This window comes from Silene latifolia, chromosome 5 (genome assembly GCF_048544455.1).
Source record: "Silene latifolia isolate original U9 population chromosome 5, ASM4854445v1, whole genome shotgun sequence".
NCBI classification, from domain to species: Eukaryota; Viridiplantae; Streptophyta; class Magnoliopsida; order Caryophyllales; family Caryophyllaceae; genus Silene; species Silene latifolia.
The window spans coordinates 65,852,771-65,867,008 of record NC_133530.1 but is presented as its reverse complement, the minus strand read 5'-3'; the positions used below and the strand labels follow the sequence as shown (position 1 = coordinate 65,867,008).

At 37.8% G+C, this 14,238-nt stretch overlaps 1 protein-coding gene across 1 annotated transcript in view; it reads right to left on the bottom strand.

The window, feature by feature from the left end:
• The window catches only part of LOC141657482 (MLO-like protein 1), a 42,490-nt gene that overhangs the window by 26,722 nt on the left and 1,530 nt on the right, over positions 1-14,238 (bottom strand). The window contains exon 3 of the mRNA XM_074464732.1: positions 7,867-8,069. Coding sequence (XP_074320833.1) covers positions 7,867-8,069 — 203 coding nt within the window. The remainder of the gene's footprint in view (positions 1-7,866; positions 8,070-14,238) is intronic.

Genomic DNA, 14,238 nt, shown 5'->3' with positions numbered 1-14,238 from the left:
GACATTGTCCTGGAGAGGGATCATCATGAAGTTCCACCCTCTGATTCAAGTGACAGATTGGTTGTCATTCACACTCCTAAGTTCAATCGAGTGTTACACAACCACTGACAGAAATTCCACAAAATGTCGATCAAAATATGGTAGATCATAATGAGGAAGAGGTTCACCATGAGGATGAACAAGTTCCATTAAGAAGATCTATTCGTGAAAGGAGATCGGCTATTCCTGATGACTATGAAGTATATCTACAAGAATTGGATTATAATGTTGGAGCTGATAATGATCCTATGTCGTTTTCACAAGCCGTAAGTTCTACAAATTCTAACTTATGGATGAATGATATGAAAGATGAGATGAATTCTATGGCATCTAATGGAGTTTGGGATCTCGTTGTATTGCCTGATGGTGTAAAACCTATTGGGTGCAAGTGGGTCTATAAGACTAAAAGAGATTCACTTGGCAACATCGAGAGACATAAGGCAAGACTCGTTGCTAAAGGATTCACTCAAAGGGAAGGAATTGACTACACGGAGACCTTTTCTCCTGTATCAAAGAAGGATTCCTTTCGAATTGTCATGGCATTAGTAGCTCATTTTGATTACGAGTTACATCAGATGGATATGAAAAAAGCATTTCTCAATGGTGATTTAGAGGAAGAGGTTTATATGAAACAACCTGAAGGATTATTCTCTAAAAATGGTGAGCATTTGGTTTGTAAGCTAAATAAATCCATATACGGTTTAAAACAAGCTTCCCGCCAATGGTATAAGAAATTCCATGAAGTTATTTCTTCATTCGGTTTCGAAGAAAATATAATGGATCAATATATATATCTTAAGGTCAGTGGGAGTAAAGTTTGTTTTCTAGTGTTGTATGTGGATGATATTTTGCTAGCAACCAATGATAAAGGGTTGCTACATGAGGTGAAACAATTCATTTCAAGTAATTTTGATATGAAGGATATAGGTGAGACATCTTATGTCATTGGCATTAAGATCCATAGAGATAGATCTCGAGGCATTTTGTGGTTGTCTCAAGAGGCCTATATCAATAAAGTACTTGAAAGATTCAGGATGAAAGATTGTTCACCAAGTGTAGTACCAATTGTGAAAGGTGACCGGTTCTGCTTGGACCAGTGCCCTATGTAATACCCACCCTTTTAGAGACCCTTTGACCAGCGTTGACTGACCTTGGGAGCGGTAATAGTCCTTAGAAGTGCGTACCAAAGTTACCTTGGGTTGAGAGGTAAGTGTGGTACTCGATAGAGTAGAGGCTACTCGATCGAGTAGCTTGGATACTCGATCGAGTATGTGGGCCACTCGATCGAGTAACGGGTTTTCAACGAGGGTTTATAGTCGCGTTTTGTTAAACCCGCAAATCATTTCCGCCTCATTTCTTCAGATCCTTAGGTCGCCTCTTTCCCTTCCCTTCACCATATAACCTCCATGGAAGCCTTTGAAGGTTCTTGTGCCTTAAGAGGGCATAGCTTGAGTCGGGTAGCGGTCTTTTGCCAGGTTTCCTCTTGTAGGTATGTCGTCATCATCACCCACATCCTTGTCTTTGCAATTAGGGTTTGCTTGGTAGTGATAGATGATTGTGTTGTGGATATAGGTGTTGCTTGATTGCTGGATATTTCGTATGTTGGCATGGAGTGGTTGCAGTTTCTTAAAGGTAGGTTCGCCTACTCAGTTTCTGTGGATAGTCTAGTGTGTCGGTTGTCGTGTCGTGGTTGTGGTATTGTGGTTGTGTTTGTGTGGCAGCGTATATGCGGTAGTCGGTTGGTATATACAGTTTGTTGGTTGTTGTTGTATTGCAGTTGTCTGTGATTATTTGTCTCTGGTTATCGAGGTGCGTCCTTGGCTGAGTGGAGTCACTTGCGGGAGTGGCTTCACGCCCTAGTTTCGCCCTCCGTGGAACCCGCCACGGGAGGGGATGTGCACATTAATGGGACAGGGTTATCGCTCGGTATGATGAGCGTGGATTTGGTGGGTACGGCTGCGGTCCCCCACTGGCAGGGCTGGTCTAGTGGACAGTCGGTGACGGAGATTGATTGGAGTGGGTATGATTGTGTGTGTGACCGAATGTGTTGTGTTGTGTTGATAGATGTTGTTGGATTTGTCCTGTCTTATCTCAGTACTGACTTTGTGTGGTTGTCTTGTTGTTTTATGTGTATGTCGTGATCCCTTATGGTGAGCAGTCAGTCTTAGCAGGTGTTGATGTCGTTGATAGCTGGAGTCCTGGCGGGATGAGTCCTCACGAGTTTTGATAGAGATAGTGTGTATTTCACGAGTTGTATTTTTATTTTGTTAAGTTAGTTGTAACGCTTGTAAAATAATTATAATTGTTCTTTTATCGACTTTTGATGACTACTTACCTCGGGCAACCGAGATGGTAACGCCCTTATATGCTAAGGAAGGCCTAGTTAAGGCTCCTCTGAATATGAGGGTGTTACATCCTAGGAATGACATTGAAAAAGAACAAATGAAGAATATTCCATATGCTTCAGCTGTTGGTAGCATTATGTATGCTCAGATCTGTACTAGACCCGACATTGCATATGCGGTTGGAGTGTTAGGAAGATAACAGAGTAACCCAGGTCTTGATCACTGGAAGGCTGCAAAGAAAGTGTTGAGATACCTTCAAGGTACTAAAGATTACATGCTTATGTTTAGACGGACTGAGAATCTTGAAGTAGTAGGTTACTCCGACTCCGACTACGCTGGTTGCATAGATTCACGTAAATCCACATCAGGATATGTGTTTATGCTAGCTGATGGAGCTGTGTCATGGAGGAGTGTAAAGCAAACCTTGACGGCTACTTCTACTATGGAGGCTGAGTTCGTATCTTGTTTTGAGGCTACCTCACATGGTGTTTGGTTGAAAAGTTTCATATCTGGGCTTAGAGTTATTGACTCTATTTGTAAGCCGCTAAGAATGTATTGTGATAATTCAGCTCCTGTGTTTATGGCTAAGAATAATAAAAGTAGAAGTCGAAGTAAACACATCGACATAAAGTATCTAGCCATAAAGGAGCGTGTTCAGGAAAAGAAAGTGATCATTGAACACATTAGCACAGAGTTGATGATTGCAGATCCCTTGACTAAAGGCATGCCAATTAAGACTTTCAAGAATCATGTAGTGAGAATGGGACTTGGTTCCATCATGTAGTACATTCATTAAGTTTTTTGTAAGAAACTTTTATTAAGTTGGATATTTTCTCATTTGGATTTATATGCGCATATTTATTAAAGTTATGTTGAGAAATATCATTTTGTTTGAACCTCGAGTAAACATGGGGTTTATTCATTAAGTTTAATGTGTGTGGTGTGAGTGACTTGATATATTGTGATACATGGAAGATTAATTCTTGCTCTAAGAGAATTCGTCGCCATGATCCATATGTTGTGTCTCTCGTTAAATGGAACAAGTGGGAGAATGTAAGATATTCCATAAAATAAATAAGTATTTTATTAATATTTAATTAAGTTATTTTATGGAAATTAAGCTAGTCCATTGTATGGTGGAATTTACCTAGAATTCTGTTTCCACTATTATCTCCCATAACTTACCATTCACAATTTAGGAAACTGTTCAGTTGACTCTTTGATGGCAAGAGCCTATATAAGGGGAACATATTTATTCTGATTAAGGTTCACCAATCCTACCTCATTAAGAAAATACACCATCTAAATTGTGAGGCTGAGGGTTTGGAAACCAAGTCAGATTTGGGGAATAAGGAATTGAGTTATTCATTAAGACGGATCAATTATTTCAAGCAATGGCTGGAGGTAAGTAGTCGATCTCTTTTATCTCTTCCGCATTCAGTTTATAGATGTTCATTATGAGACTAGAACATGTTAATTTTAGACTATAAAACTTACATTACTCTCATGCCAAACATGGAAAATGTACCTTAACTATTACTCCCATATTCATTCCCCTCCTTTTACCCTCAATCCACGCAAGCCCTTATTTATATAATTGTCAACACATTGATAAGGTTACTTAGAGCAATAACAATGGAGGAACTGAAAATGAGTTTGTCCTTTGACACATAGACGCCACCTCGCTTAATAACAAACTCGACTCTTTAAGAACTCCTCTCAACAATGAGGGTTTGATCTTAAAAATAGAACCCAAATAATGGGTACATTATAAGGGTTTTTTTGTTAATTACTTCCAGCTATAAACATTTTTTTTAATTGCTTCCTACTTTAAAAAAACTTTAAAAATTGCTATCTTAATATTTACTTTGATTAAAACTTGCCACAAAAATCCATTCTCAGGTACGAAAAGGATGCTTGCTTGCGACGATCTTTGCTGAGATCGTTGAATGGTGAAACGATAACCAAAATAAGAGTTCTTGGATGTTTTGGAATCCTAAGACTGCAAATTTTGAAATAGGGGTGCTACAAGGTGATCCTAAATGGTGTAAAAATGGTCGTGAATAGGGCCTGGTATTGCACTCTGTTTTCGTTTAAACATGGTCAGTTTCAAAGTTTTTTGCGGTCTAATTTGAGCACGATTTCCTAAGGTTTAGGATATTTTTTCAAGTTAGTGTGAAATTTGCAGTCTCATAATTCCAAAACATCCAAGAAATCGTATTTTGGTTATCGTTTGACCATCAAACGACCTCGGCAAAGATCGTCGCAAACAAGCATCTTTTCTCGAAAAATGGGTATCGTAAATGAATTTTTGTAGCAAATTTTAATCAAAGTAAATATTAAGGTAGCCGTTTTTAAAGTTTTCTTTTTTTTAAGTAGGGAGCAATTACAAAAAAAAAATGTTTATAGTTGAGAGTAGTTATCAAAAAAACCCTTAAAATAATTGCAAGTGTGGGGATTGGACCACAACTTCAGCTTTCCCACTTTTGCATTTTTGGTGCGTGAAGAGCAAACCCAAGTACACTCCTACTTTTCTTTGTGTGTGTTTCCCACAATGTGGATCATTTTTTCCTCAATTATTCCATCCTCATTTTTTTCTAAAAGGATGAACTCCGTTCATCGGTGTGAACACTGACAAACGAACCCTCGACAAACCACATCCAACAACGGTACTCTGTTCCTTCCTTACTAAGAACACCTCTTAAGAACGTCCATTGCTGATGCTCTTATAACAATCCTCTATCTCGCAATTTATAGGAGTCTTGAAAATATTGAGATAATATCATAATATCATCATTGTTAGTGGAATATAAACCCACATGTAAGTGTCACTACTTTATAAGTCGCAAAAGGTCTACTTCTATTACCAAGTGGTTTAGATAAACACTCATTGTGTTTGTCAAATGGTTCATCTCCTCCGTACGTTGATAAAAATAAAATTATATCCCTATGAAAAAATCTAACTTTGAAACTCTATTTTTTTCACTCTTCTTTATTCTCTTGTTACTCAATTGACAGATAGAAAATGGTATTGAAGAGATTACTCACAAGCCTTTTTAATTGGGTGATATTACTGTTCAGTATTAAATTATTGTCTAAACTCCCAAAGTTTTTGAGTTGTATAAATACGAGGGCAGTTCGGTTTTTAATTTGATGTAAAAATTAGTCGCTTTGCTCTTTCGAAATTTTGTTGTCTCCAAAACTTGACGCTTACATCTTTAAATTTTGAGGTGGAAATATCCAACAAGTGCTGTTTTCACCCGTTTTATCCTATGAATAAGGGTAAAGATAGATGAAAAATTATTAAATGGATAAGGGAGGGATATGAATGAGGCAAAATTAAATAAATATGAATATGCCTTCACCCTATCCATATCCTACCCATTGCCTTACCTAATTTTCCGGGTAAGAACCAAGATACCTCCATTCTAGTATTCTAGATGTACATCCTCTTATAATAAATCAATTCATTCACAAGAGATACATAATTACTAAAAACTTGATTTAAGAATTAAGGGCCGTTTGGTTCAATTCATTTAAGAGTAAGAAATGTAATCAAGGGAAAAATAATCAAAATTGTTATATCAGACCCCCTGTTTTACTTGTTACGCCCCTACTTTTTCATTTATTCCTATTTTATCCTTGGACTATTTAATTAATTAAAGTAAAAAATATTTCTCGATTTTTAGTTTATGGTTTTCGGAGACGGGTTTTACAAAATTATAATCGGAGACGTTTTTTAAATTATTGTTTTATAATTATTGGATTTTGGTAATATCTTTTACAATAACTAATAATTGTATAATAGTAAATGATTTTTGTTGAACTTTTCATTTTTGATTTAATTACCGCTTTGTCGTAATTTAGTTTGGGGCGATTTTTAGAGTAATTAATTTAATATGTACCCGGTCTTAAAAAGACGTATTTTCCACCAACTATTGCAATTACTTTCACTATTTAAAAAAAAAAAAAAAGGTGGCCTTGTCTTGTGAATTACAAGACGCGGCCATGGTGGTGTCATGTGAATTACAAGACGCGGCCATGGCCATGTCGTGTGGTTTACACGACAAAACCATGGGTGTGTCATGTGGTTTACATGACAGGTCCATGGCCATGTCTTGTAAGCCACATGACAGTGCATGGCCGTGTCTTGTAATTCACACGACATGTCCTTGGTCATGTCTTGTAATCCACATGACGGGTCATTGGCTGTGTCTTGTAAGCTACATGACGAGGCCAATTTTTGTATTTTTTTAAATCATGTTATGTGTGCCGCTAAATTTTATTTTATTTTTTAAATCTTGTAATCATTATTCTTGAAACGATATAATTTTTTCATTCATTCATTCATTCAAGACGATTTTTTGTAACGATTTAATATCGTCTTGAATGAATGAGTACGACTTAATTTTATTTAATTTTGTAAAAAACCGTCTCCAAAAATCATAAAATAAAAAACTAGAAATATTTTAGTTAACTAAATACATAGTTTAAGGGCAAAATAGAAATAAATAAAAAAAAATAGGGGGCGTAACAAGTAAAACAGGGAACGTGATATAACAAATCCCAAAATAATTGAATCACCAAAAATTTCCTTGTTTGGTTATATCATCAAAAGGATAACACTAACCCAACATCCAACCCTTTTTTATCCATGGACTACCAACCTCCACACGACAAACAACCAAGAAGACTTCCGCCCGTCACCCTCAATTGCCGACAACGACAGCGACTCCTAGTCACTGTCAATGGCGCGCTCTTTTTTCTCCACCGACCACACACAACCCCACCCTCATTTCAAAATCTCACCCCACCACCATAAACACCACCCTTAAGCCCTGAAAAATCTTCCTCCTTTCGTAACAACAGTAAATCTGGTATTTTTTTTTATGAGTGGGGAAGGATTTTAAGGGTGGGGTTTTTGAAATGGATGTGCGGATGTTCACCGTTATGTATGGTGGACTTGCGGACGGGGTACTGGGGTAGGGAGGGTGTGTCAATGACGGTGGCTGAGATGTGCCTCGGGGGTGCTAATAGTTGGTGTTAGGTCGTGGTGGTGATAGTATTGATGTGTCTGGTGAAAAGTGGGTGTGAGAAGTGGTAATGGAGAGGTTGTGGTAGTGGTTGTTCGAACTGGTAACGACAATGAAGAGACACTGGGACTACGGCGAGGAGGCTAAGTAAAATGGAGGAAAAAAAAAATCTCACTCTTTTTGGAGTGATGGGTAAGGAGTTTGATAAAATGAGATAGATAACGGGAATGATTGTTTTTGTCAAGAAACACAAACAAAGGGAATAATTAACTTTTATTCCCTGACTCTTCCCAAAATTCCCTCTAGCAAACAACCCCTTTGTTAACTGCCAATAAAATATTTATGGCATTCCATTTAAAATTTAGTAAGAATATCGAATTTTAGGACTATGTTGGCCATTAGGACAACTATAACATATGTAAATCTAGAAAAGGAAGTGTTGAGTGTACCTCCTTGCAAGTGAAAGCTTCACCTTCCTCCCCTAGAAGACGACGTCTTCGATACGATGACAAAGAGAACTGAAGATGCGAACCGCTATCACTTGAAAGACAAGGAAGCCAGTGATCCACAAACTTCTCCGGTACGCACCAATATTGGACCTTATCTTGTACAAACGCCAGAAGTAAAGATACAAAACCCATCAACATCAGCTCTGCAATACGTGTTTTTTAACGCATTCGTGAGCAATAGGATATGCAATATAGTTTACCTTATATATCATTAAAATACCACAATAATAACATAAGTAGAGATACTAAACCCATCAGCATTAGCTCTTCGAGACATTCAGAAGAAAATTGTCTAACTTAAAATAATTTTTTTTAGACCGGACGATCATAATTTAAAAAAGGGAACATAGCATGTAGTCTTTTATGTATGTTGTCGTTATTGTTTAGAATTTTAAACCATATTTTCCCTATTAATATTCTCACAATACTCGATAGTTATATGTTTTTAAAAAGTGATGACATAAAATAGTTACATGAATTTTAGATAGCATAGCTAATCTATGAGTCTCCTATTCAGAGACCTAGCAGGAATAAAAGATAGAGATAAACAATATAACAAATAGGAGAGATTATAGAAATACTCCACAATAATTTTAGGAAAAATTCTTAGGTCCTCAGGGATGACCATTAATGTGTCCTCCTTAGCCAATAAGAAGCCTTCATTGCTATTTAAATGCAATAAATAAAAAGTTAAATATAAGATAAATATAGGTATGAAGGCTTCTTATTGGCTAGGGAGGACACATTAATGGTCCTCCCGGAGGACCTAAGAATTTTTCATAATTTTAGGGCGTATTATTTCCTACACACACCTTACTAAATCATACACAATATTTCCAAAGTTAATCCGACTTGCTCCTTTCATTTCACACACAAACAATATATAACCCTTAAAAACGAGAGAGTGAAGAGATCACCAAACCCTAAACACCTACCAACGACGCCCTCCTCCGTCCCCCTCCCCAACTCTGACCACCCCTATCCCACCACCATTCCACCTCACCCAAGACCGGCTGATCCTCCCGCTCCCCACCGTAGCTACTACCATACCTTAAAAAGAGAGAGAGTGAATATAATTTTTTTTATTTCTATTTTCAAAAGCCCATTTTAAGGCGTGCATAAGGCATACAAATTTAGCTTGAATAGGTTCTGAAGTGGGGAAGGACTTGCCACCCTCCGTAATAGTCTCGCCCACGTCCCAATACATAATCCACCTCAATGAAGTATTTCAATCCATCGATCAATTCACTTTAATTATCTACCTCGTCTTTATTTTCTATTAGCATTGGTGAATTAATATCCCTAACCCGGTCAACTATTACCCTTGCCATCCTCGCCCTTTCGAATCCCATAAGCCTTTTCGTTAGACACTTAGACTTCTATTTCCAGGCCCCTGGGGCAAAAAAAAAATCACTAAGTTATTGAAGGACTTGAGCATCCCCCTTAAATTTACTTCAAGATTTACAAATGCATTTCGTGACAACCAAATAAAGAAGATTAGTTTCAAGAAAGAAAAAATTCTGATTTTGTCATCTTTTCATTTTAGAAGAAGGTTGATCCAGTTAATAATCCATACCTTTTGATTTACATGATTCCTGACTCACTTCTGATTCCTAGCGAGCACCCCGCCCATAATCTACTAACTACGGCATGTCTGAAAAGGTGCTCCAACAATTTAATCGCATTTGCATTATGGCAACGGTTGCCAGAACAAACCATGGTTGAGTTTTCACGTCTAAATTCCACCCTCACAAGTAGTGAATCAGTTAAATTTTCCAAATCATGATCTTCCAAATATAAGGTCCTGGAACTATAGAAGATTACATAGTTTTTTTTTAAGAATTCCTTAGTCAAGAGAGACCCGCTCCTCGAGTCATAGGATTGAGTGATCGACTATGTCTATCAAAGATGAGCAAAGAGCTCTAGGATATGCACTTTTAACATTGTACTTATCCAAGCAAGTCTTATTCCAGTAGAAGGAATCACAACAACCAGTAATACTAAGAGGAATAGTTTATATTTTGTTACACAAAAAATACTAGGAATAGCTTCTTAATGTTCTAACTAGCTAGAATAGATCCCATGCACTGCATGATATATATAGAAACTTTTACTTTTAATTTTTAAATTTTATTTTGACAACCCATTAATAATTTTTCACATGTCTTACCCTTGTATTTAGGTTTGAAAAAATAATTTGAACCTGCAAACTCAATCAAGATAATAATGTCATGAAATGTGTTTCTACTTAAAAAACGTAATTTTTTTGCACGAAACTAATAATATCGTTTCATAAATTTTATCAACTTACCTTTATTATGAATAGAATTTGTTATTACATTTTTTCATTAATGAAATTATGGGTTGCCAATTTACTTTAAATTTTTATTTATTTCCTTATTCATTCTCAACTGTTTTTAAGGTAGGAGTGTTTTTTGAGGGAAAACTGTTGTGAGGCTTATTCTCTTAGTACATAGAGGATGTAGCACATCAGGTTGGAGACAGACACCGTCCATCTCAAAATATCGTCGTGGTCAGCTCCAGCAATCCAATCCTCGCCCTGGGCACAGAAATTCCATTCTCCACCCATTTGGTACTCCAGATTTTATTGCCGGAGGGCTAAAAATGCTCCAAACAATACATGGTTTAAGTAGTTCATAACCTCACTTTATACCTTTCCGTATGTAATAATACTTAACTGAATTGAAAACGTTATTCGGGTGGGGTACCCCATTGAAGAGGTCTATTGATAGGCTTAAAATTTGACAAACGCTTAAAACGATTGAAAGTACTACTTATATCAACAAAGTGCACTTTCTTTTCTGATCATCCATGCAAAAGAACTCCACAGTTAAGCGTACTTGGCTAGGAGTAGTCTTAGTATGGGTGACCTCCTGGGAAGGTTCCTGAGATGCGCATGAGTAAGGACAAAATGCGCTGAAAAGGACACATGTTAATATGTGGGTCATGTACACAGCCTCACGGGCTACCGTGAATGATCGCTCCCGACCCTAGGTTTGGGCCGAGGTGTTACAAGTGGTATCAAAGCAACTGACCGTGTGGTAAACTTGTGGTAAGGAGTACCCGGGTCAGCCACTACCTAGCGGGTGAGGATTGTGGGCATGACTGCGGTCAGATGTTGGCAGGCGCAACAAGGATGTTGCTTTTTTTCAAGTGAGGGGTGTGTAATAATCCACTGAAGCGAAGACGTTATTCAGGTGTGGTACCCCCTTAAAAAGGTCTCATTTATAAGTTTAAAATATGACTAGTGCTTAAAAGGATTAAAAGTACTAGTCATATCAATAAAGTGCACTTTGTTTTCTGGTCATCCATAGAAAAGAACTCCAGAGTTAAGCGTGCTTGGCTGAGAGTAGTCTTAGGATGGGTGACCTCTTAGGAAGGTTCCCGAGATGCGCATTAGTTAGGGCAAAATGCTCTGGAAAGGACCCGTGTTAATCTGTAGCCCATATACAAAGCCTGACGAACTACCGTTAGTGACCATTCCCAACCCTAAGTTTAAGCCAGGGTGTTGCACCATATATCATGAAAGATGTCTTGGTGTCCCTTTCCAAAATTGAGCTCAAAAGATTCCAATTTGCAATTGTAGCATAAATCTTAATGATCAAAGAATCATTAATTTTGATAATCTTCCAAACCACTTTAGCAACTAAGGCCTTGTTCATACATCACGAATTGCGGATTCCCAAACCTCCGTCAATCTTCGGGAGACTTTGGAAGAACTTACTACAGTCCCCAAGGATCGTTCCCTCACTAAAAGTTGCAAGAGTCGCGCAATTGCCACTTCAAAGAAAAGGTCTATGTTGTCAGTTTCTTTTTGCAGGTACACCCGCAGTACAATTGCCATTATGCGAATGAAGCGAAAGAAAGTCCACTTTATCGAGTTCGACGCTCATTACCATCCACCGTTCAAAAAGAGTCGTCTTGTTTCTTCGCTTAAAACTATTTGTACTGTTTCTTCTGTTACTTGGGTATCAAATAGTTTTAGGTGTGGTTCTGTTCCTTTGTTTGTAATTTAAGGTAACCTATGTAGTTTGAACTGTTTTATTTATCAAAGTTTATTGTTGTCAAAAAAAAAAATTAAGTAATGAAGACAACTCATTGCCTCCCTTCCGCCCACCAAAAATTTGATAGTAAAGAATTAATTTTTGCCGTGACACTTACAGGAATCGATAGTAAGAAGATGGATAAGTTAACGAAAACGGAAGAAATTAACAAGAGTCTACTAACCGGTGATAGAAAAAATGTCATTTCAAGATCCAATTTCTTGATCTCACAATTTCTATCATAGAATTAACACCACCTTTTTAGATTTGCCGATTTCAGTAGAAAGCCCAAGATAGGTTGTAATACTCCACTAAATCGAAGACATTAATTGAGTGGGGTACCCCTTTAAAGAGGTCCATTAATAGCCTTAAATGACTAGTGCTTAAAAAGATTGAAAGTATTACTCGTATCAACATAGTGCACTTTCTTTTCTGGTTATCCATGCAAAAGAATTCCACGGTTAAGCGTGTTTGGCTGAGAGTAGTCTTAGAATGAGATATCTCCTGGAAAGGTTCCTGGGAGGCGCATGAGTAAGAACAAAGTACACAGCCTGATGAGCTGTCATGAGTGGCCGCTTCTGACCCATGGTTTCGGTGTTACATAGGTACCAAGTTCCGCCTCAAGTCGAACATCAAGGTTTTTGAAACAATTCTAACCATAGGGAGAGTATAGTTAGGGCTCAATAAGAGTCCTGATTTAGAGTGATTATTGTTTTAGACATGAGATCCGACGATAGAAGTCATGGATATTATGTACTCCCTTCAGACATTTATTTTCACTCCATTTGCTTACGCAATTGCTAAATCATACACACAATTTACTACATCCTACACATTTAGTCACCTTTTTTTCCAATACTACCCTTCTATTTAAAAAAAATATTCTCTCAAAACCTAGCAGCCAGCACGGCAGCACTCGCCACCTTTGGTTCCACCTTGACCGCCGGTGACCCGTGGATGCGTCGGAAGTCAGAGAGTTCGCGGGTCTCTCTTTTTCACCATCATGACCTCGTTCCCAGAATCGCAACCGCCAACAATACTGTAAATTTGAAACCCCGCCATTAGTAACACCAAGTCGTCATCATCAACATCAAAATGTAATCGGAGGAGCGCCGAGATTAGAGTTGTTGTCGGAGCGCATCAGGGTTGTCATCGGAGATGCACTTGCGTGAGCCCGCATTAATGTGATCGGAGGAGCGCCAAGATCTAACCCATGTTAATACTAACTTGAATTGGGCGTTTTAGGGAAGTACCAACGATGGTTGGGGAAAGGGGGTGGGTGTTCTGCCGGCGTAGGCGGTGCTCGTCGCGGGGCGGGGTGATGGGTGGCCGATGCAGGATGGGTGGTTGAGTGATTGAGACTTTGGAGGGGACGAAGGGGATGGGTATTCTCTCCTCTTTTTTTTGATTTTTTTTTTGTGAGAAATGAGAGGGGTATACTCGGAATAAGCGGGAAAATGTGCGGGATTTGAGTAAAATTATGTGCGGGATTTAGCAAGTCCCTTGCTTTATTGCGGTCTTCAAGACGACATTTTGACCGTATTTTTGAAAGTCTATATGCCACTTCTCTTTCTTGAAATTTTTTTTCGTGAAAAATGTCATGAAAATAAGTGTAAATATTTTTGTTTTATAATCTAATATTTTTTATTTTCCAACTTATTTACGGTTAAAGTTCGAAAACTTTGATCTCCCAAAAGAAGATAGAGTTATCAATAAATAGCGAGATTTTGAGAACATGTCACTGACCACCTTAATAGTTAATACACCTGATTACTCCATCTATTTGCGCTCTAAATCGAAACTAATGGAAACCATCAGTTGACTACTAAATGTAAATAGTAATAACTAGTGGTGGAGTTAGACTTTGAAGTTATAATACCCGAAAATAAAAATTGATCTTTTTTCGGATGTGTTTTGATAGGAAAAAAAGGAGGGAAAGAAGAGGTGATTTTCTCTCCAAATATTGCCTATATGGCTATATTGATGGAGAAATAATTTGCCTTGTAGAAGGAATTCATTTTCCCTTCCCTCCAAATCCTTCTACTTTTATTTTGCTAACCAAATAATAGATTTCTCATCCATCAAATTCTCTCCCCTTTTTTCCCACCAAATCCTTCAATCTAAACACATCCTTATTGACGATCTCTTTCACGACCAGCCATTGACAACGACAACAGAAGTACAACCATACTAGTCTACTACTCCCTCCATACCACATCAATGGTAACATTGACTTTTTCACACTTGT